General features: G+C 41.4%; 1 protein-coding gene across 1 annotated transcript in view; it reads left to right on the forward strand.

Annotated features, from left to right (window-relative positions):
* The window catches only part of adamts5 (ADAM metallopeptidase with thrombospondin type 1 motif 5), a 79473-nt gene that overhangs the window by 26050 nt on the left and 25566 nt on the right, over positions 1–27857 (forward strand). The window contains exons 3-5 of the mRNA XM_002935694.5: positions 12353–12520; positions 25146–25429; positions 26265–26448. Coding sequence (XP_002935740.1) covers positions 12353–12520; positions 25146–25429; positions 26265–26448 — 636 coding nt within the window. The remainder of the gene's footprint in view (positions 1–12352; positions 12521–25145; positions 25430–26264; positions 26449–27857) is intronic.

The raw sequence follows: 27857 nt of genomic DNA on the forward strand, positions 1-27857 counted from the left end.
TTTTGAGAATTGTATTTATTTTGCATTAATAATAAATGTTTTGCAAATCAGCCTCAGCCCAGTGAGAAGGAGTGTGGAGCTTTATGAGTATAAGTTGAGTTAAGGTGGCCATATTTGGGCAGAATTAAGCTGCCGACAGGATCAGACTGGGCTGGTGGGACACTGGGGAATATAAAACGGGTGGACCCGGCCCTCATGGCCCCCGCCAACCCAGGCCTAACTGAAGCATTGGCACTTCTCCACTGACCTTCCTCCTACAATTGCGGCAAAGTTAAGTATAAGGTACACATGCTCGGGGAGGGGGTTAGGTGCTCAGTTGCTGGGGAGCTTAGGGGCCCCCTGGGGTGGCAGCCTTGATTGCCCCACACACCCCAGTCCAATGCTGGCTGCCCATAGGTGCCCTTCAGACCAATTTGGCAGCTCATCTGCCCATGTTGAGTTAAGGTGGCCATACTAGGGCATAATTAAGCTGCCGACAGGATCAGACTGGGCTGGCGGGACACCAGGTAAAAAAAATGGGTGGACTCCACCAACCCAGACCTAACTGAAGCATTGGCTGTCCTCCACTGACCTTCCTCCTACGATTACGGCAAAGTTAAGTCGCTGGGGGCTTAGGGGCCCCCTGGGGTGACAGTCTTTATGGGCCCCACACACCCCAGTTCAATGCTGGCTGCCAATAAGAGCCCTTTAGAACAATTTGGCAGCTTATCTGCCCATGTATGGGGCTCTCCGATGGGCATACCCAACCAATATCTGGCTGAATATCATCCAGATGTCAATCGGCAATGTCTGATTCTCCCTTTGGATTGGCAACCACATTGGCTTGTTAATGCAGTCCTTACTCCATTGATTTGAATTCCTTCTGTTGTAACCGTATGGTTTTGCCCTAGGACCTTAGTTGGACACATTGGGGGGAAAGATCTGCTTGTTTGGCAACCTCGCTACACTCTCTAAAGCAGTTGCACGTGCATGCAGGAGCGGGCGGCTTTTACTGCCATACTTATGACATCACTGCACTATTTATTACTTCTGCGTAAGAGGAGGACACTTTGGACCAAGTTGGCATTTGCTTCAATCAAGCTGACATTTTTTTTACCCACAATGTGGCAGTTTAATTGCTATGTATTATGTAATATTCCTGAGGCGCCCCCGCTTATTGGCCAAGAACATCACATACCTTCAGTACATTGTTATTAGCACAGCATTGATTGAATCTGAAATTAATACCACGTGGTGAGCCAAAGAGAAAAGGTCATGTCAGGATGGAACAGAAAGGGTGGGAAAGATTTAATAAAGATTGTGGTGCTTTGTTACTGTTTCCTTAATCATTTATGAAGTCCCATTTCCTTGGCCTTTGTGCAAGAGGTGTTAACTTCAGCACCTCTCCTAGAGTTCCTTTCATTACAATGGCAGTGTCAAGTCCACTTGCCATGTCAGTGCTAATCGAGTCTGCTGCTCAAATCCCCGCTGAGCACATTTCCTCTGCACCACGCCTATGATCTACGTCTTTTGTGTTGAAAGAAGCATGGGGGTCATGCTAAACGGCACGTCAGAGGAGCAACAGCCTTCCTTCTCAATGAGTAGAACATGCACGCTAACTTGCAAAGTGTGGTTAAAAAAAAAAGAATTATATTGCCTTGGGTTTGAACTTGGTAGGCCAACGTATTTTCCTTTCCACTGAATCACAATGTTAACAGTCAAAGTTTGAGTGATGCTGACACCTTCCAATGTAATTGTTACCGATACACTAAAAACTAGTACTTTTTCCTTTTCGTTCTTGCTCCTTCTTTACTTTGGGCTCTAAGAGAAGCATGGTATTCAAAAAACTCTTCCATGCAGCTGTTCCCTGTTCCCTGCTTTTCATTCTAAGATGAGAATGGCTCTGCCTGTTGAAGACATTGGAGCAGAGAGATAGACAGGAATGCATAAGGAGAAGATCATGCAAGTTGCCTAAAAACCCATGTAGGGACTAGAGCAATTGTCTCAGCTAAGACCCCCCACCCAAAGTCAGGTCTATGGGTGTTTATATCTAAAGTTTACATTAGGTTTATTGCAATAGTGTTTTCTGCTCTTTCTGTCAGATAGGGCTTCTCATTGGTTCTAGCTACGGCTCAGATGTAGCCATTCTGAATAACTTAAGGTGGCCAAAAAATGGCTGGGTGGTTATGCTCTAGGCCCACAGCCAAATGGACAGAGAGAGTACAAGGGGTCACTCACAGAATGCCCATGCAGGGCATTAGGTCTGTGGTTGTTTATATCTGTAGTTCACATGAGTTTTATTGCAATAGAGATTTCAGTCTGTCCTCACTGGTTCTAGCTACTTCAGATATGGCCATTCTGAGTAAGTTAAGGTGGCCATGGGCCAAAGAGACAAACAGTGTACAAGGGGCCACGCAGAGTATGGCCCCCTTCCTATTGTTCGGATTGTTCATGCAAAGAGAACAATTAATCAGAACAGCAGGAAGCGAAGAGGAGCTGTAGCGCATCAGATTAACCACATGGATTAGCCACATGGACCACTAAAACAGGTCATACGTGCTAAAATGGATGCTGTTGTTACCCATATTAATGCTATTCATTAGGTACATGCATTGGGCATAAGTCCTGCTTCCTGTTCTGAATCACATAAAAGTAAGACAGGGGTAAACCCAGGAGCTACTGCAACAAACTGGTGGCAATTCTAAGGTTTCCACTCTGGCCTGTGGCAATATATTCAGTGGACTTTATCCTAAAGAATTACATCAACTTGCGTAGAAATGTAATTGGAATGCTAAGAATGGGTAGCAGATATTTCATTATAAAATCCCTCTCTATTTATCTAGGTCAGCGTTGTTTCTAATGTCCCTGGTACACGTTGGGGGCCTACAAGGCAGAAGACTTACATCTATTTAACAAGTCATTTAACATGCTTAAAACAATGTTATTCCTAGTGAGACCACAGCCTTATTAGGTGATCAGTCATGATGACTGCTCGGATTCCCTTAATGAAGCCAATTTCACTAAGTACGTCATGTGGGGCTGGAAAAAAAACGATCCAACTCAAGATGGCTTACAGGTGGTATGTGCGGATTTCAGGCAACCAAAAGCAGCACAGGGCCTTGTCAAGGAACAAACAGCAAGTGTACCAAGCCAGAGTTTAACATTTTACAGCAAATTCTTGGCTTTCCTTAGAATCTCTTTAATAACTTGTAACGCTCATAATTATTCCACCTGCCGGCCACATGTCTGAGGAATGAGCATTTCGGTGGAACGAAGCCTCGGCTCTGGGCATTGGGTACAATTTCATTTAATAATCAAGCTTGCTATTTAATTCCTGCTCAGTTTTCTGGAACTTTTGTTTCCAAACAGGCCTTGGTGTGGCCGTTGGACTGAGTCAAAAAAACACACGTCTGACAATCTAAAATCAAAGAGGAATGTCCAGCCAAACTGTTAGGAAATGTCTCAGACACAACACTATCTCCGCTCTGTTTTTGCAGTGGTTTGAGGTTTATTATTATTATTTTTTTTTCTTTTACTCCTTTTGCTGATCTATGTAGAAGTTTATCCTGACAGACGGGGGGAAATGAAATAAGGCTTTATTTTGAAAGCTGTACTCTATCTTGATACAGGTTACCTTAAAACAATTCAGCAGGGGTAAAGAGAAGGTTAGCGGCGGGCTCTTCTGAAAGATGTGGGAAAGACAAGACTTTTTGTCCTTTCATCGTTGTATAATTATTAGGTTCCGCTGGATATTTAGAAGCTGAAGGCAAGATTATGGCAGCTCATTGTGTATGGGGTTACCTTAGTGGTTTCCTTGATGGGGCATCCGGGCTTCCTGCTCTCTGGAGCACATATGCCATTACAGTATGCTAGCTTCCTAAGTATCTTGAGTAATGTAGCTAATAGTTTACACGTGGTCTACACATTAAGTCTTCAACAGCCCATAAGTAGATAGCATTTATTGGACATCTATTTAAAAGCTTTTATGGTTGTATTAGCTCCCAAGCCTGGCAATCCATACGGCTGTAATTAATTAGCGTCCTTGTATGATACTGTGGTAATCCCGTGACCATGGTTTGGTGGTACTTTGAAGACTCTGTAGGCAATTTGTACGTCTGTTTTTGCTGGCTGCCCATAACCACTGCTTGTTTTTTTTGTTTACACCTGAAACTGAACATTTGACGACTTGACCAACATTGTTGACTGATATTTGCTTAGATCTAAGTCTGTTCTACCCACACATGCCATACTGCCATTGTCTTCTCTCTGAACCTGGAGTACATTTTAGTTCTACCTACTTTTATAGTATATACAGTACCGGACTCTGTGCCTAAGCCCCGCAAACCTTGGAGCATAGGTAAAGGGGAAAAGCTAGTGCTATAGCTGCAAAGCACACAAGGAGAGGGTGGATATTGAACCCAAATAACTTCTACTTGGTTATCTTGGTTAACATATGGTGAAAGCATAATTAAAACTTACCCATATATAAATGAATAGGTCACGTCACGTCTTGTGGATACCTATGTGGGAGCTTAACTGGTAAAGCTAAAGAAGTAGCTAAAAATAAAAAAGATTTATAAATGGTAATGATTTATTTATATGACCTAATGCAGTAGGATTTAGATGATATCTTTCTGAATGGTACTGACATAATTTATCCTTGTATCTCTGTACAGGCTATGAACTAATGTATAATTAGCCACTTTTGATCACACCACAAAATTAGGTCACGTCTCTTGACCATATATATATATATATATATATACTGTAAGGGGGTAAAAGCACTAAAGGAGGCCATTGAAAAGATATAAGGAAGATAACTGTAAGTAGGTGGAGAACAATGGAAAAGGCTGATAATATAGTCGTCCACTCGTACACTATATTATTTCCATTAAGTAAATGCAAAGGGACAGGGTCGGACTGGGCCGCCCAGACCCAATCCCTGCAGGGGGCTCCACAGATCCTCCGGTCTCCCTCCCCTGATGCACTGCAGGTAAGCTTTATTTACGCACGCTCGGGGAGGGCTGTCAGATGGGTGGGCCCTGTGGTGTGAAGGCCGCCCTGTGTGTGAAGGCCACGGCAGGAGCCAAGGGGGGTACAGGAGCCCCTGAGGCAGAAGCCCCGGTGGGCCCTGCACCCCCCAGTTCAACCCTGCAAAGGGAAACAATGATGAAGGTTTGGAGGCACTTTAAAGGGATGTATCATGATTTTTATGGCATACTTTCTAAATTACACCGTTTACAAAGCAAATAATTTACTCTACCATTTAACATTTTATTCTTAAACCGACAAAAGTATTTTTTTAAGCTGTAATATTGGTGTGTAGGCGCCATCTCAGTGCATTGTGCCTGTGAGTCTGAGCTTTCAGAAGGAGCCAGCGCTACACATTAGAACTGCTTTCAGCTAACCTATTATAACTGGAGGAGTCCCAAGCCGGACTTGGATTTCTTACTATTGAGTGCTATTCTGATACCTACTGGGAGCTGCTACCTTGCTCCCTTCCCATTGTTCTGCTGATCAGCTCCTGGGGGGGGGAGGGATATCACTCCAACTTGCAGCTCAGCAGTAAAGTGTGACTGAAGTTTATCAGAGCACAGGTCACATGGCTGTGGCACCCTGGGAAATGAAGAATATGGCTAGCCCCATGTGAAATTTCTAAAATTAAATATAAAAAAAATCAGTGTTTTTGAAAAACGGATTACAATACAGGATTCTGCAGGAGAAGCTCTATTAACTGATGCATTTTGAAAAAAAAAAATGTTTTCCTATGACAGTATTCCTTAAGTGATTTGTTGGAATGCACTCCATACATTTTATTTAGCTCAACGTAATTGTTTCAGTTCAGTCATGCTAGTTTAACGACATATGTACTGGGGAGACTGGTGTTCGGATAACATAATATAGTTCACACTGGGACAAAAGAGCGTTATGAGCGGAGACTTAATTAAATGCTGAGAGATGCTGAACAGAGCACAATACTGTACTGCCATACTTGACAGTCATGAAAAAAATGTATTGCAAAATTGAAACTGGTTACAAATTCTTATAGCATTTCTTTGTATCCATCTTTTTACTTCATTATATTGTTACATAACACCCTAAGCCACATTGCCCCCAAACCAAACCTTAGCTTATCTGAATAATAAAATTAAAACTGTTCACTCCCAATACAGGTATAGGACCTGTTATCCAGAATGCTCAGGACCAAGGGTATTACGGATAAGGGGTCTTTCTTTTAATTTGGATCTCCATACCTTAAGTCTACTAAAAAATCAATAAAACATTAATTAAACCCAATAGGGCTGTTCTGCCCCAATAAGAGGTAATTATATCTTAGTTGGGATCAAGTACAGGTACTGTTTTATTATTACAGAGAAAAGGGAATCATTTAACCATTAAATAAACCCAATAGGGCTGTTCTGCCCCAATAAGGGGTAATTATATCTTAGTTGGGATCAAGTACAGGTACTGTTTTATTATTACAGAGAAAAGGGAATCATTTAACCATTAAATAAACCCAATAGGGCTGTTCTGCCCCCAATAAGGGGTAATTATATCTTAGTTGGGATCAAGTACAGGTACTGTTTTATTATTACAGAGAAAAGGGAATCATTTAACCATTAAATAAACCCAATAGGGCTGTTCTGCCCCAATAAGGGGTAATTATATCTTAGTTGGGATCAAGTACAGGTACTGTTATATTATTACAGAGAAAAAGGTAATCAGTTTTAAAATTCTGAATTATTTGATTAAAATGGAGTCTATGGGAGACAGGCTTTCCGTAATTCGGAGCTTTCTGGATAACGGGTTTCCAGATAAGGGATCCCATACCTGTACCTCTCTTTTTGTGCTCGGAAAGTTGGGCAAACTGGGGCAACATTTGTTGGGATTGGACCCTTGTTAAACTTTTATAATGGCACCATATGTTTACAGTACAGTGGCTTGTGTAGCTGTATATGGGGCACAGTGCCAGCTAGAAATGACAGTTGTGTGTTGTGATTATTATTCCAGTATCGGCACAGTACAGTTATTTGTGTTATTCACAGGCTGCTATGGTTGATATGAAAGGAGGCATACGTTAGCATCCCCGCTGTACAGAATCCCCAGAGAGAAGCCTAAGCATCACTTTTTCCAAATTAACATTAATAGTTCTGCTTACAATACACAAACCGAGCTAAAAAACCGAGATTATGTTTTGACACCTCCTATGCTTTAAGATGAATTGCTTGCTCTTCAGGGAGTTGCTTACTGACTAGCAGATAACAGATAAGTTCTCATTCATTATATGCAAAAGTCAGCATTTTGTTTGCTAATTCATGGAAAACATAGGCTGAACAACACAAAACATTAGCAAAGGGAAGGAGGGAGAGGAGCTGCTCCAGCAGATTATTAGTGGGCCACACAATGGCAATGTAATTGTTAGTTTTTGAACAGACTGGTTCTATATTGGTCAATATTTAGGCCCAGCACCTCATAAAATGTAGCTCACAAACATATTTTCATTATACAGAAATCCAAAAGGCTGATTATAGCCTTACCCTTTAATCTCATTGTTGTGCAATTCAGCAATGAATAAGATCTGTATCATTTACAGCCAGTTTGCCCTACATGTGGCGAGTCTGGCCAAAGGTCCATGGACCAAACCATGTGTATCCAATGCCTTTTCCAGTTCAGAAGCACCCGTGTATTATTATGAGGGTAAAATACTCAAAAGACAAGAATTGACCTAATATGTGTGTGACCACATTGGCTAAATCACCACTTGTTTAGTGGCCCAACATATATAACTAACGTAAATCTTCAAAGTAAAGTCTGCCTGGGGGTTCACAAAATCATATTCATTTCAGCATAAGCCAACCGTAGTTTGCACCACAGAAAATCAAGCTGTCTGGGTGCATGTACTAAATAATGTAAATACCTCCCATCTATGGCTTATACTAAGCACAAACTAAATCATGTATTTTGGGCATTTTAGTTGTGTGCATTTGATCCAGTAACCTGCTATTTCCCTTGTTTTTTTTATCTTCTTTTGGAATATCATCTGTCACACCCAGGCCTGGACTGGGATTCAGAATAGACCCTGGCATTTCATGTACACAGAGACCCAAACAGCCCCCCTCTGGCCTACTAAATAGTGACTGTCTATGGCAGTGGTGGGCAAACTTATTAGTCAACTGAGCCAAATTTCAACAAAACAGCAATTGAAATTTCTTTTGAGAGCCAAATTTTTGCAGACTGTCATTGGCTCACTTGTGCATTAAATGAGCAAGCCTCCCCTGCACTGCGTATCTCACCCCCTGCCTGCGCCACGTCTCCCGTAGCCCAAAGACCACTCCCTCCTGCTGATTTTTGCTACGGGCAACGAAAATGCGATTGCACTGTATGTGCAACCCCGCACCTGGAAGAGCCAAATTCAAGGGGCTAAAAAGCCGCCTGTGGCTCGCGAGCCACAGTTTGCCCACCACTGGTCTATGGCATCTTACAGCAGCCCCTCTGGCATTTGCCAGAATCCACAGATTGCCAGTCCAGGTCTGGTCACACTTTTGTATCATATGTTGACCCCATAGGGAAAATGGGATATAGGTATAATATACTGTATGCCTGTGTGCCCAGCTGACCAAATTTTCTAGTCAGTATCTGTTTGAAATTTATGGTTGGGATTTGCTCACTGATCTTAAACAGTATATTATTTGTCATATGGCCTGTTATTGCAATATATATGGTTATTCTGTTGTCTGTCCTCAAACAATGCTCATTTGGGTCAATAGAGTCAAATAGCAGATCTGTCTGTGTGTGGGCCAGTGAAGAACAGCAGATGACAATTCTAGTTGGTTCATGGTTTACACTTAGCCACAGTTGTTGTAAAGGAGTCTATATTTGTTGGACCTACTTGTGCTAACAATACCATGATATTAGTTGAACCTAATGACAAAGGTGCTTTGTGGAAAGGCTTCTTGGTTATATAGACACAAATATAAACCACATAAAGACCTTGCACACTAAAAAAATCGTTACAAAGGTGGTACAGGTATCGGACCCCTTATCCGGAAACCCATTATCCAGAAAGCTCCGAATTACGGAAAGCCTGTCTCCCATAGACTCCATTATAATCAAATAATTAGGATTTTTAAAATTGATTTCCTTTTTCTCTGTAATAATAAAACAGTACCTTGTATTTGATCCCAACTAAGATATAATTACTCCTTATTGGATGCAAAACAATCCTATTGGATTTAATTAATGTTTTATTGATTTTTTAGTAGACTTAAGGTATGAAGATCCAAATTACGGAAAAACCCCTTATCCGGAATACCCTTGGTCCCGAGCATTCTGGATAACGGGTCCTATACCTGTATTGCAGTTACAAAGTTTTATCCAAGGTTATTGTGTAACAGCAATTCAACATTCATAAGATATACACACAATATCCCCCCAAAAAGATCAAACATATACATACCACCCAGCAGTAAACCGCAAAAATTGAAGGCAAATACTCTGGATGAGAGCATTACCCCAACAATTTTGCAGACCCTTTAAAATCAAAGAATTCAATATAAAGAGAAAATAAATACATAAGCTATGAGATACAAGGCACACTCCCAAAAGAAATAGGTGCTAAGAACCTTCGCTAATTCCTGATGTCGTTTTATCTTAATTCGTTCTGAAAATGTTTAAAGAATCTCATACTTCGCAAGTTTAAGTTCAGAAACATGTTACTCGATACATGACGTGTGTTTTCTAACAAATCCATGTTAATTTTGGCCTTCTGCACATGGAAAAGAAACTCTAAGGTGACAAGAAGCAATTACGTAACTGGTACCAGGGGGATACGCTTGAAGCAATTAGTCCTGGGAGGCAGTTTCATTAAATACTAAGTAGCACACCTGCAACGTGTCTACAGTCGGGGTTTGTTGACTTTCCCTGACCACATCGCATTCTTAGCTGCTGGTCTAACTGCTCGGCACTCTCTCTATCACCCCCTGTCTTCTCTTGGATCATTTATAAGGTGATCTGGAACCACAAACTTTAATGTCTCTAATCATTTGTTTATTACAAGGAGCAAAAAAATGTTGAATCAGTTTAAAATATTATTCATTTGAAATGCAAATGCAAACACTTAAAAAATGTGCTGATTTGGGATTTACAGATCTATAAAGTGGTTCGTGACTCACTTCTATAAATAGGTTTGGAATGGCATTTCTTGACATGAATTACAAATTTGCATTGTTACATTATCATTCATTTATGAGAATCTGTAGTACACAGAACACTTTGCATCAAGGCAAAGCTCTGAGTACTTTTCATGGTTCAAGCCAGGTTAGCTTTTTTTGCCAAGCTGCACAATTTTCTGAAATGGTAAAACCTTTTAGATCAACTGTTAACCTACATTTAATAGGATTGAGGCACTTTTAGATATATGCAAGTGCAGAGCTGGGGGATGGAGATTTGGTTTTGTATTAGGGTGGCCATATATGGGCCAAAAAAAGCCGCAGAAGGACTGATGTGTGAGGGCCTTAGAAGGGCTTACTTGACCTATATCTGCCCGAAAATATGTCAGATGTTGATCAGGCAGGCTCAAAAATCCTGTTTGGGGAGGAGTGCATTGACTTGTTGTAGTGGTCTTCACCCTGACAGTCTACATCCCGCAATGTGATTCAGTTGCTTGGCCCTGGGGCCAATATGCAACCTCATGGTGGGCATATTAGGGAAAGATTTGCTCATTTCTTAACTTTGCCAAATGAACTGATCTTTCAGCATTATTGCTAGCTTTACTTTGGTATAATTTGTAGAACTTAGCTCTGCCCTAAATATTGGAGTCCTGCACAGGAGTCCTGCACAGGCAACCCGATACCTGACCTGCATCCGCAATGGGTTTACTTACCACCAAAGTAAATCAATTAGTTCACAGCACTTAATTTAGGCATTAATGTACAACAGTATACTCCAGGCATCCAATCAGCATCAGCAGTTAATGATCCCCCTCCCGGGCTGCTCACCAGTTAAATTCTATGGTCCGGGTGCAACTTGCCACGGACCCTGCATCTGAGTTTTAAATCCCTCACTGTGTCGGATCCCCCGCTCTCACATAGAACAAATAATCTGCTTACCAAACAGTCCTGCTGACCCGGTTGCCCCAGGCTGTAGAAAAGGAGAGACACAATCAGATATCCACACTTCAGCAGCGCACTCCAGCTAGTATAAAAGCTGCAACAGTTAAAGTTTAAAAGCTTTCAATATTTATTGGCACATCTATATAGTACAGCTCAACCTCAAGGTATACTATATAGGTGTGCCAATAAAGACTGAACATTTTTAAACTTTAGCTGGAGTGCACTGCCGAAGTGTGGATTACTTACCACCAGACCCTTGGACCTTCGAGACTGTAAGTAACGTCACCATGGACTGGAAGTGCCGTCACTCTGCACGTGGATTAATTAGGTTAAGAGAAAACATTTCTTAATTATTAGGGGTGGGCGCAAGGGCCAAGACCCACAGTTGAACCAGATACCCAGACCCAATACCCACAAACCACCCACCCGGAATTTTTTACCTGAACAACTGCTTTGTGGGTACCCAACCCACTGCAGGTTTTTAATTGGCCTACTTAACTGACCACATGGACCTTTGTGTTAAAAGGTTATCATGTTTTGTACATTTCCATAGATGGCCCTCAGGCCACCTGAAACCTATATTTGACAAACTAATTGTACTTGGGATGAAGCTTATGTTTGTGCATAAGTGTTAGTTCAGTTTTATAAATATAATTTAATTCAGTGGAAATATAAAAGGAAAGAAAACACACCATTGTCGTTACGAAATAGAGGCTAAATAGAGGGAAATTCCAGAATGATAGAAACGGCGGTTCTTTTGCATAGGGAGAATAGGCTCAGGGCGAGACTCTCCATGATAAATTGAATTTTGACATTTTTTTGTAGCAGACACAAACATTTCTGTGATTGATTCCTGCATGTGGGAGCTTGTCGCTGCATAGTCCATCACATTTCTATAGTCCATATGTGTCATGTTAGAAAATCTTTCAGCTCAGTTGACAGAAGCCTTCATCAGAGACTCTATTAGAAGGTCACCATTTGCTCAAAGGGATCAAGTCCCGTGGAATTCACATGCATTTCTATAATGTGCGGTCGCACCTCGTGTTGTTTGGAGTAGGTGTAAAGAATTTCTGCCCTAGTCTGAAATTGGAGTTTGAATTTGAGCCCAAAACCTTAATCTGTAACTTTATTTTACAGGTTATTCATGGTTTCTGTGTTTTATATCTTCCTTTTTATTACATTCTCTTCTGCTCTGAGCTTCCAATGATAGCAACAGCGTTTGTATCTTCTATTTCATTCCAAATTTTTTTCCTAATTCCTAGGGCATCTTCTTGGACTTTCCCATGATGACTCGAAGTTCTGCGAGGAGAACTTTGGCTCCCTGGAAGATAAACGCCTTATGTCATCGGTTCTGACGAGCATCGATGCTTCTAAACCTTGGTCAAAGTGCACCTCGGCGACAATCACTGATTTCTTGGACGATGGCCACGGTAAGAATGCGAAAATATACAGACTGTTCTGCAAATATTACACCCTTTTCATTACAGTCATTGGCAGCTGTCAAGCCTGCAGGAAAATGAATGTCGGGTACGCCTGCGTCAAGTGAAAAAAAATACATGCTTTATTACACAGAATTCTGAGGCTAATAATGACTTAATGGCTGTTATGTGTTGTTTCTGTAACATACGCGCTAGGGGTCATTTATCCTCCTGGCCCTATGCCCAGTCATGCCCTTTGGATACAAGGATGAGGGAATCATTTTTTTTTCCTAGTCTTGGCTAATTAAGAATCAAGATGATTCAGAAGGAATAAATTGCCTGTTTTTTTTATATAATTTTGTGACTGATTTGCCAAGAATTTGCACATGGTCATGGCTAACTATGCAATTTCCGCTGAATTTCCTAGTGACGTGATCTCAAAGCAAGAGTTAACTTTTAGTATGATGCAGAGAGTAATATTCTACGACAATTTGCAATTGGTCTTCATTTTTTATGTTTTAATGTTTCACTTTCTATTCAGCAGCTGTCCATACTAATATTTAAGATAAAGGTGAACCAACCCATTTAATAGTTGTAGCAAATAGGTCCATGTGTTTGCCCCAGTATGGCCACCCACGCTGGGAGCCCCATCCCTGTACTGTGGCTTAGCGCTGTAAGGAGCATATTTAATGGTGGTATAGCCACCATTTACCAACCAGTAGGGGAAATACTTGATGCCAATATTAATAGGTAAGAAAGATAACAGTACAGGTATAGGACCTATTATGCAGAATGCTCGGGACCAAGGTTATTCTGGATAAGGGGTCTTCCCGTAATTTGGATCTCCATACCTTAAGTCTACTAAAAAATCAATAAAATGTTAATTAAACCCAATAGGGCTGTTCTGCCCCCAATAAGGGGTAATTATATCTTAGTTGGGATCAAGTACAGGTACTGTTTTATTATTACAGAGAAAAGGGAATCATTTAACCATTAAATAAACCCAATAGGGCTGTTCTGCCCCCAATAAGGGGTAATTATATCTTAGTTGGGATCAAGTACAGGTACTGTTTTATTACTACAGAGAAAAGGGAATCAGTTTTAAAATTCTGAATTATTTGATTAAAATGGAGTTTATGGGAGATGGCCTTTCCATAATTCGGAGCTTTCTGGATAACAGGTTTCCGGATAAGGGATCCCATACCTGTAATAGGAAGAAAGAATGGAAACTTTTTTTTATAACTTGTTACTTTCACAGCTTCAGCATAGGTGTATTATATAATATATATTTTTTTATTTTAAATAGCTTTTAATGCAGTGCAACTTATTAATGGTTTTTCTTATTAATAAAGTGGGGCCCTGCAGGGCTGCACTTAAGATTAGCAGGACCCCCCTGCTGTCAGTGAGCTGCAGACTTGGGAAGGAAGGGAACTCAGGTGTCTGCATTTTCTTTCCCTACACAGCTTTGCCTACTGCTGGTTTGTCACTGAAATTTAAGTCCCGGTAAAGCTTCAGGGGGATTGGATGGATGAAGTTTGAACTTCCCCTCTGGCCCATCCAATCTCTGTGCAGATTTACCGGGACTTAAATGTCAGTGACAAACCAGCGTACAGAAAGCTGCATTGGGGAAAAAAGGAACAGGCAACTGAGATCCCGCCCCTAACTTCTGAAGTCTGCAGCTCACTGATAGAAGGGGGCCTGGCTAATCAAGTAAATGCAGCACAGCCAGTCCCCCTAATGCCAAAAATCCATGACAACTGATAATTTGGAGCATTCTGGATAACAGGTTTCCAGATAAGGGATCTCATACCTGTTCTAGAAACTCTGGTTTGATTCACTGTGGCTGCCATATTTAGTGTGCCTATAATGGCTGCCATGCTTGCTGTAAAGTGCTTTGAGCCCCATGGGAGAAAGGTGCTAGTGCCAGGGTATATAAATAATGATCCTTTAATCCTAGGGCTTCCGTATGCACTTTGCACCCTATACATTCAATGCGCCAGGCATTTTTATTCATACCCAATACATTATGACCTATATTGATTGCTATTTTGGAGCCCTGGAATTCTAGACAGTGCCTCATTACAGCTCCCCACAAACTGATGAACAGAAGTGTTTGAGAGTACATCTCTGTTACTTATTCCTCTTGCTTTAAGACACAGCTCCCACTAAATCAAAGGAGACCTACTTTTTTCCCAGAAACTTGCAGTCTTACTGCCACTAGGTATTAAAAGTCTCCCGCTGCTAAAGTCTCCTGGTCTGTTTGCCCCGTAGGTAACAATTACAGCTGTTTTGTGAGAAGTGTAGCCAGCAGCCAATCTAGGCTTGAAAGTCGCAAATTCAGCTTCAGACGCCTTCCAGAAACTTTCTTGTGTTCTGTAAACAAACAAAATACTTTGCCTTATAAGCCTCTGTCTCTTCTACTCCGTTATCTATAACTGTATTGCTTACTCCAACAGTTCATTATTATTTTACAAGCGAGAAAATAAAGCAAAATGGGACAATATCATCTAATTCTATACAATATATTATCAGTATCATGGTGGGACCACAGCGTAGAGAACCTGAAAGTTGAGGGACAGTTTTAGGATAATGAAAGAAGGGATCTTGCACATACCAGTATTTTCCTGCATTGTTAGGGCTTCCTTATTCTCTATTAATGCATAAGAGGCCACTTATAAAAACAACGGACTTCTGATGTAACTATAGAGGAAGCAGATCCCACAGCAACAAGGGAGCCAAGATCACAAGGTGCTGTGTAGTGTGGTATAACTATGCAGCACCCTAGGGTGCCAAAGAGCACCATTTACTGTTCATTTAGATTGTGCCCGGGCACTATAATTTCTACAGCTATAAAGGAAGCAGACTACCCACACACAAGCCCCCCCCCATGACCAAGGGGTATACTTCCTCTATAATCATGCCAGTGGCACTTCTGTTAGTGGTCTGACTCTTCTCTACACAAGGTGAAGTTTGCAATGATGCAAGTTGTTGCCTGTGTCCAATACCATTTGCTTTGAATGATGTGCAAGTTAGGGGACAGGTAGGGTTGGAAGGGGGACATTTACCCCCATATGTAATAAAAGGCACTAAGATTGCTCAGGAGCAGTAACTCATGTCAACCAATAAGATGTTTGTTTTTTAACAGGTGACCAGTAACTGCTGATTGGTTGCTATGGGTTACTGCTCCTGGGCAAACTTAGTGCCTTTTATTACATAACCCCAATAGAATATTCTAGGGATGCACCGAAACGAGTTTTTTGGGTTCGGCCGAACCCCCGAATCCATCCCAAGGGATTTGGCCGAATACCGAGCCAAATCCTAATTAGCATATGCTAATTAGGATCCGGAAGGGTTAACAATGTTTACTTCCGTTTTTACGCGGACATTTAACCCTTCCAAATTCTAACTAGCATATGCTAATTCGGATTTGGTTTGGCCAGGACCATGGATTCAGCCGAATCCTGGCCGGATACCAAACAGAATCCTGGATTCGGTGCATCCCTAGAATATTCCCTCCACCCATCCATCATGATGAAGGCTTGCTGACCCCAGGCAGCACTGTTTTCCATTTTGGAGCCTGCAGAAATTCATCTAGGCTGAAAAGTAGGGTGCAAAAAGCATATACCTGGCACATTGCACACATTTTCTGCACTTTGCACCCTGCCGGCAACATTGTAAATGATGCCCTATAACAGCAGTATTCAGAAATGGTCCCCTCCCTGCATCTACTTTTTGGAGCCAGCTTGCCTTCTGCTCCCCAATCACTGTGCTATATCACAGCTTCATTTCAAATGTATAATTGTAAATATTCAGCATAAAAATCTATTTATGCACAATTCCTTTTATGGAGATAACACGGATGTGGTCCAAGGGCATGTATTGCAGTGAACAGCACAGCAGAGACCGGCATCTTAACTGAAGCATCTGCAATAAACGTCGGACTCCTCGGTTTGCCTAGTTCTAGAACATCTCTCTTTGGGAAGAAAAATCACAAGGAGTGAAACTTTCCATTAATGTTATTATAAAAATAACTCAGGCTGGCATAAATCTTTCATCTCAGATACTTGAGTTGTTCATATATAATCTTATTCCATTTCACATCCGCAATTCAAGTTCCCACGTGACTCTACTATACTCAAGACTCATTTACTTTTTCAGGCCATTGCTGGCCCATTGGTCTATATGTTTAAGGAAAAACACTGTAAATTGCTATATTTCCTTAAGGGCAGCATATTTGGTGCCTGCTTTTTTTTGATCTGGGACTATAAGAAACAGATGGAGTAATCGCTGCTTTATCATCAAGATGCATTTTAAGAAATGCTATAAATAAATGTATATATACTAATCAGAGCAATTCCATGATGTCACTGCATTATAGATATCTTAATGAAATGGCATAGTGCACCCATGGTCTAAAGATAGAATCAGCCATGTACAAATGCACAAGTGAGTGGAAAGAGTTAGGGCTTCTCCAGGCAGTAAGATAAATTGATCGTGTTCCATCTGATTCTCCTTCAATGTTCTTGCATTTAACCATATTGATTCCTTCAGACTATTATGGTAGTGAAGTGCTTGTATTCCAGTTAAGAAAGCACAGAAATAGCTTAATGGAAAAAAGGCCAACTGGTCCATCTCATTTGGACAATTTGACTTCTCTCATCTGTTTTTTCCCCTATATACTAGTTAATGAGTTAGAACATTAGAAATCCCCTCATCCAGCTGCAGTCATGCCATAAGCCCCGTGGTGACAGGTCTAGAAAGTAAATGGTTATGGCAGTATTACAGGTAAAGTCATTTAATGGATAGTGAAATAAACAAACATATATTTTATACAGGTCTGTGCAATTATTAACCTTTCTGTTTTTTTTGTACGTAGTATATGTAAGGAGTTAACAACCATCCCCACTTCCTACCAACACAGAATGGGAGAGGGATGTGTTCCCTTAGGTTCAATGTTAGTTAATGTAGTCCCTGTTCCCTAGACTATATAGAGCAGGGGTGGCCAAGACGTCAATCGCGGTCCACCAGTTGATCCCCCATGGATTCCTGGTGGACCGCTATGAAGCCAGGGGATGCAAAAGTGCGGCGTGAATGCGTACGAACGCTGCGTCGCATACGGACGCTGCCTCTTGGGGGACGAGTCATCAGTCAATCGCCGATGGAAAAAGTCTGGCCACCCCTGATATAGAGGGAGGTTGCAGATGGTTCTCTCTTCGGACCACTTTATGGAGGGGTGAATGCTGGGAAGACCCTGCGGAAGCAGGTCTCAGTGAGGGCCTAAAGCTGAAGAAGGCCTTAGAAGTGGAGAAGAATGAAACCCTAAAGTTACCAAAGGGATAAGGAACTATAAGCCAATATCTATTCCGCAGTGAATGGGGTTTACGTGATAGTGGCTGGTTGCTCCGGTTAGACAGGCTAGCTAGGAAGGGCACCTTAGGGTGGGCTTGAATGAGAGCTGGGAGAGGGATAGGAGGTGGGCTGGGGGCAGATCAAAGGCGGGCTGGGGGCATAGGACAAGGTATTAAAACTTATCGGTAACTACATTACCAGTAAATGTATAATACCTGCTCTGGCCCTGGCTGGTATTTTAATGGCTGGGCCAGTGAAATACCAACCAGGTGGCAACCACAACGCCAGCACTCCCTAAGTTAGGGGATGGGGCCTGCCTCCCCACACACTCCCGTCATGAGTACAGCACAGCTAAAAACATGCAGCTCAGTATTCATGGAGGGAATGCAGGTCTCAGTACTGCTTCTGCTGGAAATCCATTATTCATCCATTTTTTAATGTTTAAATGTTATTAATTAGTTTTAAGTCACACAAAGACTTTTTATCCATAAAACCCTAGATCCCAGGCGTTTTGGATAATAGATCCCATGCCGGTACTTCTAAGGCTCCTATAAAACAACGCCCCAGCCGTGGGAGCCGCTGTGCTGTATTCTCGCCGCATCACAGACACAAAACGTTTATAGACTAAAATAGAACAGTGCCCCAGCCACCAGTTATACAAGTGTTAGAATGTTTTATTTTGTATTTTTTTTTGCCTAGTAATTACTTTCCTCCTGTTTCTGTTCTTTCTGCAAGGTATGCCATTGAAAATAAGTATCCGTTCCCAGCTCCATAATTGCCAGTCTAATGTCCCTCCCAGAGCCGTTTCTGTTTGCAGGTTGAGCTAGCATTGCCGCAACTCCCATCCAAGGCAAATGAAAGCTGTAAGATTCCCTCTCTCGCCTCCATTTGCAATGACCTTGCTTAAACTGCTGCGCTTAATAACTCCCTGTACCTTTCTGCATGAGTGAGAAGCCGAGGCGAATCCTCACTCTTCACTGGGTGCCTGATAGGATGTGTTACCAGCGCTTGGTGACACTGCACTCATTTTACATTAGTGCCAGACTACATTTTCTGTTGCACACTGTGATTATTGTAGCAGAAACAGTTTCTGTGCCGCAAAGGGCAGTTGTTAGTGCAGGAATAATGCCCTAATACAACAAATGCATATCAGATAGGAGGATAAGCTTCATGTTTTAGAAAATACATTGAAATTGTTCAGAGAATTCAGCTGTGAAAAGTATTTGGGAACTTCTGCATGGATACACCTCTCTAGTCTCTGGTCGTGGGCATTACTGAAAAAAGCATTCGAAGAGCTTTAAAGGGACTGTATACATCCATATACACATTTATACAGCATATTCTAATAGTTTTATTATTATAAAACACTAATGTAGCATTGATTTGCTTTCACTCATAATTTCAGATAAGCTTTACCAGAGTTACTGAGCTTTGTATAAACAACCCCCTCCCTTTGGCTTACAGATAAGCACAGGGTTGGACTGGGGGGTGCGCACCCCTTAGGGGCCCCCGCTGCACCCCCTACCCCCCCCCCACAGGGGCCCCCGCTGCACCCCCTACCCCCCCCCCCACAGGGGCCCCGCTGCACGCCCTACCCCCCGGCAGGGGTCCCCGCTGAGCCTCCTGAACCCCCATAGTGCCCACCCAGCCGACGTCCTTCCCTGAGCACGCATACATTTAATGTTTCAGGGGAGGAACACTGTCGGCTGGGGGAGCGCCAGCAAGGGTCAGGTCTGGGCCGTCGGGGCCCACTAGGCCCAGTCTGACCCAGGATAAGCAGAAGTCCATTATGGCGTTAGATGCATGGTGTAGCTTTAATTTCACTGTTTGCCCTGTTTAGCTCAAGAAAATTATTTTTTTTCATTAAAAGGGTTTGTATTACCTTTGAATTTTAGTATTTAGAAATTTAAGTATGATGTGGAGAATTTTAGTATGATGTAGAGAATGCTATTCTGAAACAATTTGCGATTGGTCTTCATTTTTATTATTTCTGGGGTTTTTTTTGCAGCAGCTATCCAGATTGAAATTTCAGCAGCTGGTTGCTAGGGTCTAAATTACCATAGCAACCAGGCAATGGTTTAAAAGAGAGACAAGCATATTAATAGAGAAGGGCCTAAATAGAAAGATACAGAATAAAAAGTAACAATTGCAATAACATTTTTTGCAGTAGTTTTTTGGCTGGGACCTGCTTCCTTTTAAAGGTGCCCCCTGATCTTGTAGTGCCTTGGATAGTGCCCCCTTTGCCCATTTTTTAAAGCAGCCCTGTATTCATGTACCAAAATCATTTTACCTGTGCAGTGGAGGTGGCAGAACTAGACAACTGGAAGGTTATGATCTGTCATGTAAATCAAATCATTGCCCCTAGATCTTTAAGCTTGTCCTCCTTTGTGAGATTAAGTCATAAAACAGGCACTTAAAATTGGCAGTTTAGGAATAGTTATTTCATTGTACAGTAAGTTATAGTACTTCATTGCCACAGTTCTTATAGCCTGTAATTGCCTAATGGCCTCCTATTGCCCCTGTAGCTGACTTTGTCACTATCTATATTCCTTCTAGCGTCTATCAGTGAAATTATAACACAATAGGAAGCCTATGGGAAATAGTAAAGAAGGAGTCAGTCAGAGAGCAACAGTATGTGCTTAGGTAAGAATAAACCTGTGAGTCAGTAGAACCTTTATAGAAGCTTGAGGGTAAAGAAAGTACAAGGAAAAATAAATATACATTCAGCTCTTAATAGATTTATTAGTCAAATGTATGGGGAAGATAAAGAATTATGTTATAGTGACCCTTACAACAGAAACACTTTAGTAACAAATCAGGCTATTTGCCACAATAAATCATATTAAATCAAGCCTAAGTTTTAAAAAGAGGGGGGAAATGAATTATTCCAGTAATTTTTCTCATAAGCCAATTTTTCTTCTCAAATAGTATAGCTCTGTGGCCCTATCTAATTACTCCGATAGAAGGAAACAAAAGATATTTCATTATCAGACGTAATGCCATTAATCTAAGGCCGCGGCAGCACTAGTGGGGGACCCGTGCCAAAGTCGCTCCGTGAGACTGATTACAGCTCTGGGTTTGTCTGAGGACACAAGAGGAATACAGTGAGTGTTTAGGAAATGTTATATAGGGAAATAATTATTATCCCCATTCCCCGTACCCAAGATAAATAGCTTTACACGCGGCTCTTACTTTTTTGCTACTGATCAGAGCGGAAAGGAATTGATCTGGTCAATATACAATGAACATTTCCCACATTTACTGCCTTGCCTATTAGACCAGCAAAATTGCTCTTTCTACTGTTGTTGACATTTTCATTAATTTTAAAGTCCCCTGTTTTGAGCTTCTGTATATGTCAAGGGGCTTGAAGCAGCAGGGAAATGTTGTATCATTATGGGGGTTTCCAGGCCAATGGGTGTGCATCAGAGGTCCCTATGGAATGTTTCATGATGCAATACAGGTATCGGACCCCTTATCCGGAAACCCGTTATCCAGAAAGCTCCGAATTACAGAAAGCCCATCTCCCATAGACTCCATTTTAATCAAATAATTCAGAATTTTAAAACTGATTCCCTTTTCCTCTAGAATAATAAAACAGTAGCTTGTACTTGATCCCAACTAAGATATACATAATCCTTATTGGATGCAAAACAATCCTATTGGGGTTAATTAATGTTTTATTGATTTTTTAGTAGCCTTAAGGTATGGAGTTCCAAATTACAGAAAGACCCCTTATCCAGAATACCCTTGGTCCCGAGCATTCTGGATAACAAGTCCTATACCTGTATTACCATTTCTGTCTATTTTCACCTAAATGAGTTTTTGCCCTATGTTAAAGGGGTTGTTCAACTTTTAGTTTACCTTACTATGAGGTAGAAAGTTATAGTTGCAATTGGTCTTCATTTTTTTTTATTATTTGTGGTTTTGTAATTATTTTACTTTTTGCTCCGACAGCTTGGAATTTCAGTAGTTATATGGTAGCTAGGGTTCCAATGACCTTAGCAACCAGGGAGTGGGTTTGACTGAGAGTCTGAACTGCAGATAGGAGAGGACCGAATAGAAAAATAAGTAGGGATGCACCAAACCCAGCCGAATACCAAACGAAATCAGAATCCTAATTCTTAATATCCTAGCATATACTAATTGGGATCGGGAAGGGTTAAAAAATATTTTAACTAGCATATACTAATTTATGCTACTTAGGATTCGGTTCGGCCAGGACCGTGGATTCGGCCAAAACCGAACCCAGCCAAAAAAGACCAAATCCTGGCCGAATACAGAACCGAATCCTGGCTTCAGAGCATCCCTAAAAATAAGCAATAAAATTGTAGCCTCGCAGGGAGATGCTTTCTTGGCTTCTGAGGTCAGTGACCCCCATTTCAAAGCTGGAGAGAGTAAGAAAATAACTAAAATAGTTGGGCAAATAACTAAAAACAAAAAATAAAGAATAAGTAATGAAGACCTATTGAAAAGTTGCTTAGAAGTCATTTTATAACATAATAAAAGTTAACTTAATGATGAACCGCTCCTTTAAGTTGCAGATGCAGCTTGGTGGTGATATTCAGTATCTTGCTCCTTTACAGAACTTTCCATTGAAGTCTTTCCATACCCCTAGTTTCCTTGTAACCTCTTGGTCCCCTTGTCTGGGGTTCTTGGTGAAGGTGGTTTTGCCTTCCTGGTTTCATGAATACTTAACAAGTTAGGGGGTTCCTGTCATGTAACATCTGCAGAGATTTAACCAGACCCTAATATTCCTCCATAAATAGGACTTATACTGTGAACAGGTTCTAATATCCATGTACCCACCCACATGGTGAATCTATGCATAACTGATATTGGACTTAATGTAATTTAACTCTGGAGAATGTATTTTTTATTTATGACCTTATTTGATAACAATTGTTGGGAATTATGCCCTTTCCCTGATCCTTTTCCCATTGGGTTGAATTATTCCATACTGCTGTTCCATGGCAGGTAACCAGTGGGCCTTCTGCATTTATCACAAGGCTTTGTATAGGCAAAATTGCTACCCTCCATCTGTTATTCATCTACAACTGCTGTAGGGCAACAGCTTGACTGCAGCAAGCTTGAAATCCCTGCGTTAGGCCTCTACAAATTACTTTTGCAATTAGCAGTTATGAAATGACTGCTAACATTAGAGGATGACTTGTTTAGAATTCTACTGCAAATTAATTCCAGTTTTATTCACTCGTTTTGCCATATAGAATTGTGCATTTTACATAAGGAGAACAACCTGTTCTGCCCATAACATTTATATGAAAATAAAAGGGTCCCTTTGCTGGCGCTGACCAGTGTTGCTTCCAGTTTTCTCATGTTTTTAGTTCCCAAAAGAAATCCATTGCTTTGTGCAGTGAAAACAACTCTCCATTGACAAAAGCTGAGAAACAGAAGACCTGAATTCTTTAACAGAGGGTAGACGAGGTCACTTAGTGGAATTACCAGCGTGTTTTTCAAATTGGCCTTTCTGTTTTACCAACAGTCTGTTTCAATGTTCCGGTTTACATGCTTGTTTTTTAATTCTTTTTTCCATGAAACCACCGAGCATTGAAAGTAGAGGCTGGTGTTCAAAGCCTGGAGTGGGCACAAGGGCAGGAGTGTTTGCTGTTTCAAGCCCGGTGGAGTTTTGCCAAACTGCATTCTTTAGGAGCCACGACAGCTTTGTAGAATTCCACGGAGGCGGTTGCTTCTGTATTTGTACCTTTTTTTTTTCCTCTTTAGCTTAAGACCGCTGACAGTAATGAAATCCCATTAAAAAAAAAGTATCTGCTGTAGCCAAAGTTATGGAAAACATTAGCACAGGACGATTCCCCAAATATTACTTTATGTTTTATTGGAATCTACAAAGCAAGTTTTATATAGTCTTCTGCCACAAAAGTACAACTGCCATTATTTGATCTTTGTTTGTGTAATAAGGTGCAAAGCTTGTCTATGCCCATAGCAACCAAACAGAGGTTGGAATTCATTTTTTGTGATTTAAGTCAATAGTTTCCTTATCCAAAGGAACTTGAAAGCCTTATTTTAACCAGGTATGTGATGTAAAGTCTTAGTAAGAGTGGCCATACACGTTAAGATCCGCTCGCCCGGCAAGGTCGCCAAATGAGCAGATCTTCTCCCAATATCCCCACCTATGGGCGGGCGATATTGGGTGAATTCAGGCTAATTCGGATTAGAACGTCGGTAACAGACGAGGACTGCATGAATGAGCCAATGTGGTCCCCGATCCGATTACATTTTTTTACCTGCCCGATCGATATCTGCCTGATTTCAGGCCAGATGTCCGTCATTTGTGCCCCTACGTGGGCCGATAAGCTGCCGAATCAGTCTAATAGTGACCGATATGGGCAGCTACAATCGGCCACTCGGTTGCTAAGGTGTATGGCCACCTTAACTATACAGACCCCCATTATGTCAGTTTGTGCCATCACTAGATAGATAGATAGATAGATAGAAGTGGTGCTATTTTGCAGACACCTCTATTACTAATTGTAAGGGTTAGGGTTGTTGATTACTGGGGTGTGGGAGGTGTGGGAGGTTGAGAGGCCCTCTTCTAGAACCTCCGCCATGTAACGTCAGGGTCTTTGCACTTTTTAGGCTTCACCCTCTCTGTAAGGTCCAGCATTTGTTCAACTTATTGGTTTTTAACAAGGTTCTATATATATATATGTATACAGGTATAGGACCCATTATCCAGAATGCTCGGGACCAAGGGTATTCCGGATAAGGGGTCTTTTCGTAATTTGGATCTCCATACCTTAAGTCTACTAAAAAATCAATTAAACCCAATAGGATTGTTTTTCCAATAAGGATTATTTATATCTTGGTTGGGATCAATTACAAGGTACTGTTTTATTACTACAGAGAAAAAGGAAATCAGTTTTAAAATTCTGAATTATTGGATTAAAATGAAGTCTATAGGAGACTGGCTTTCCGTAATTTGGAGCTTTCTGGATAACGGGTTTCCAGATAAGGGATCCCATACCTGTATATTTAACATTGCTGTTTGCTCCATAGATCAAATAGATGGATATAAAAGTGCTAACATTGAATCTCAAATTAACCTTCAAGCAAGTATAAAAGAGTATGTAGAAGAGTAAATAGATATTTTACTCCAAAATCTCACCCTAACTGTTTTTAGGCTGGGCCTCAAGCAATTGCTCTGTCTCCTCTATGAGTAGCAGACCCACAATGGGAATGGGAACCACTGCTATAGAGTTTTCTTCTATACCCAACAATTTGCTGAAATGTATAAATCTATGTACCTTTACAGGAAACTGTTTACTGGATCAACCTAGAAATCAAATCTTGGGACCAGAGGAGCTTCCTGGACAGAGCTATGATGCCATCCGACAATGCAAACTGGCCTTTGGGCCCACATACACTGTATGCCCTGGAATGGATGTGTGCTCGCGACTATGGTGCGCAGTTGTACGGCAGGGACAGATGGTGTGTTTAACTAAGAAACTCCCGGCAGTGGAAGGAACACCATGCGGGAAAGGAAGAATATGCCTCCATGGGAAATGTGTGGACAAAAACAAAAAGAAATATTATTCGGTATGTATGTCCATAGAGACACATAAAATGGAAAGATAATTAAAAGGAAAAATGAAACTTTCTACCAACCTGGCTGATATATTGAGTGGCACCATGGGGTTATCATTCTAAATGTACAAATTACATTTCAGCACTCGCAATAGACAATCTGGTCAGCCTTTGACCCTTACTTAAGCAGCTGCAAGGTCTCTGCCAGACCTGGAAGTCCTAGTTGTGTAATTTGATTTGTGATCGGGTTATTTGGCCCACAACACTGGCATCTATGCAATGTGACTCTTCTATGTGTTGCCAAGTTGCTCACATGTCTGTTTGTTTAGCAATCAGGCCAAACAGACATATCAGCCTGTGTGCTATTATCATGATATTCGCAGAATGAAAATCGGTATTACATTTTGAGTGGAGACTGCATTTATGATTGGTTGGTACAGTTTTATTCAAGTTATTTTTTACGGACCCTATCCTGGTTTGTATTCCTCTGGGGTCTACACTATACCAGACCAATCCCAACTGATAGGGATCCAAGAGGCCAAACCCAGACTTTTAGGCTATAGATGGGACTTATATGGCACAGTCATTACCTAATATGTCTGAAACCCATTGCCGGGGTCTAACATTAAGACTAGGGGACTAAGCTCACCCACCAGTAAATCTTAGCTTGAAAACAGATTCCTAGCTACGTCTGCTCATATTATACTAGCAACACTGTGTTAATAAGAACAATTCAAAGTGAATATTCTAAATCATAAATCATCTGTAGAACAACTAGTTGCTATATTTTATGCTGTATTTTTGCATTCAGGCTATAAATGTTTTAACCAAGCTGCCTACCCTACAGGTTTCCAGCCACGGTAATTGGGGCTCTTGGGGACCATGGGGACAATGCTCTCGCACATGTGGAGGAGGAGTCCAGTTTGCATATCGCCACTGTAATAACCCTGCCCCTAAGAACAGCGGAAAGTATTGCATAGGGAAGCGAGCCATATACCGTTCTTGCAATGTTACCCCATGCCCGTCTAATGGTAAGAAGAAACCCATGTTTAATATGATGTCTACATGTATTTTGCATATAAGGGTGCCATTGATCACTATGGAAATGCAAGGTCATAGATTGCTTTGGCTACTTACATTCCAAGCTGAAGAACTATAGAACATAAAGTAAACCATTCAAAAACGACAAACAATAAAATATAAAGAGTACTACCTATAGTCTTAGGGGCACATTTACTAACCCACGAACGGGCCGAATGCGTCCCAATGCGTTTTTTTCGTAATGATCGGTATTTTGCGATTTTTCGCTAAATTTTTGCGACTTTTTCGTAGCCATTCCGAATGTTTCGTAAAATGTCACGACTTTTTCGTAGCGTTACGAAAGTTTCGGATTCATTCAAGCTTCAGTATGGTGACTTTTCTTGGGCCAGGTTGGAGCTGCAGAGTGCCATTGAGCCCTATGGGAGGCTTTCCTTGGGCCAGGTTGGAGCTGCAGAGTGCCATTGAGCCCTATGGGTGACTTTCCTTGGGCCGGGTTGGAGCTGCAGAGTGCCATTGAGTCCTATGGGAGACTTGCCTTGGGCCGGGTTGGAGCTGCAGAGTGCCATTGAGCCCTATGGGAGACTTTCCTTGGGCCAGGTTGGAGCTGCAGAGTGCCATTGAGCCCTATGGGAGACTTTTCTTGGGCCAGGTTGGAGCTGCATAGTGCCATTGAGTCCTATGGGAAGCGTCAATACGAAAAAATTGCGACTTTTCGCGCAAGTCGTAACGGTTACGAAAAAGTTGCGACTTTTCGCGCAAGTCGTAATGGTTACGAAAAAGTCGCAACAATTTCCGAAAAATCGTAACGGCGAGGAAAAAATCGCAAAATGTTGTTTTCCAATCGGAATTTTTCCAATTCGGATTCGTGGGTTAGTAAATGTGCCCCATAGTATGTGATGGTCTATATCATCCTAAAGGCAAGTGAGGTGCTTTGAACTGAATCTTTAAGTAGTCCACAAAAGCCTTGCCTAAGCATCCAAAAGTGCCCCTGTTGAATGAAAATGCCCAGGCATCCAGTATTTATCAGTCTGGCTTTTTTTGATAAATAAAGCAACCATGTATTTGCTGCACTAAAATTTTGTGCCTTCAGAAAAGCAGCTTTGTGTTGATTAATGTTCGTGGTATGGTATTGTCTCAGCGCTGCGCTGTGAAGGCTTACATCTATCATTGAGTTTTTCGACTATATTTCTATAATGTATTAAACAGAAAAGAAGCTGGACTTTTAGCCAGGTTTCTACTCTCTCTTAACTACAGTTTAGATAGTATAGCTCCATCTAAATTGCCTCAGCCCAACATGCTAATGTATAAAGACCATAGGGACAGCATTTTAACCTGCACCATGGAATTTTGTGGCATTCAGATATTGTTTCCCAGAATTCCATGGTGAAGGTTAAAATTC

The sequence above is a fragment of the Xenopus tropicalis genome, chromosome 2, assembly GCF_000004195.4.
Source record: "Xenopus tropicalis strain Nigerian chromosome 2, UCB_Xtro_10.0, whole genome shotgun sequence".
Taxonomy (NCBI): domain Eukaryota; kingdom Metazoa; phylum Chordata; class Amphibia; order Anura; family Pipidae; genus Xenopus; species Xenopus tropicalis.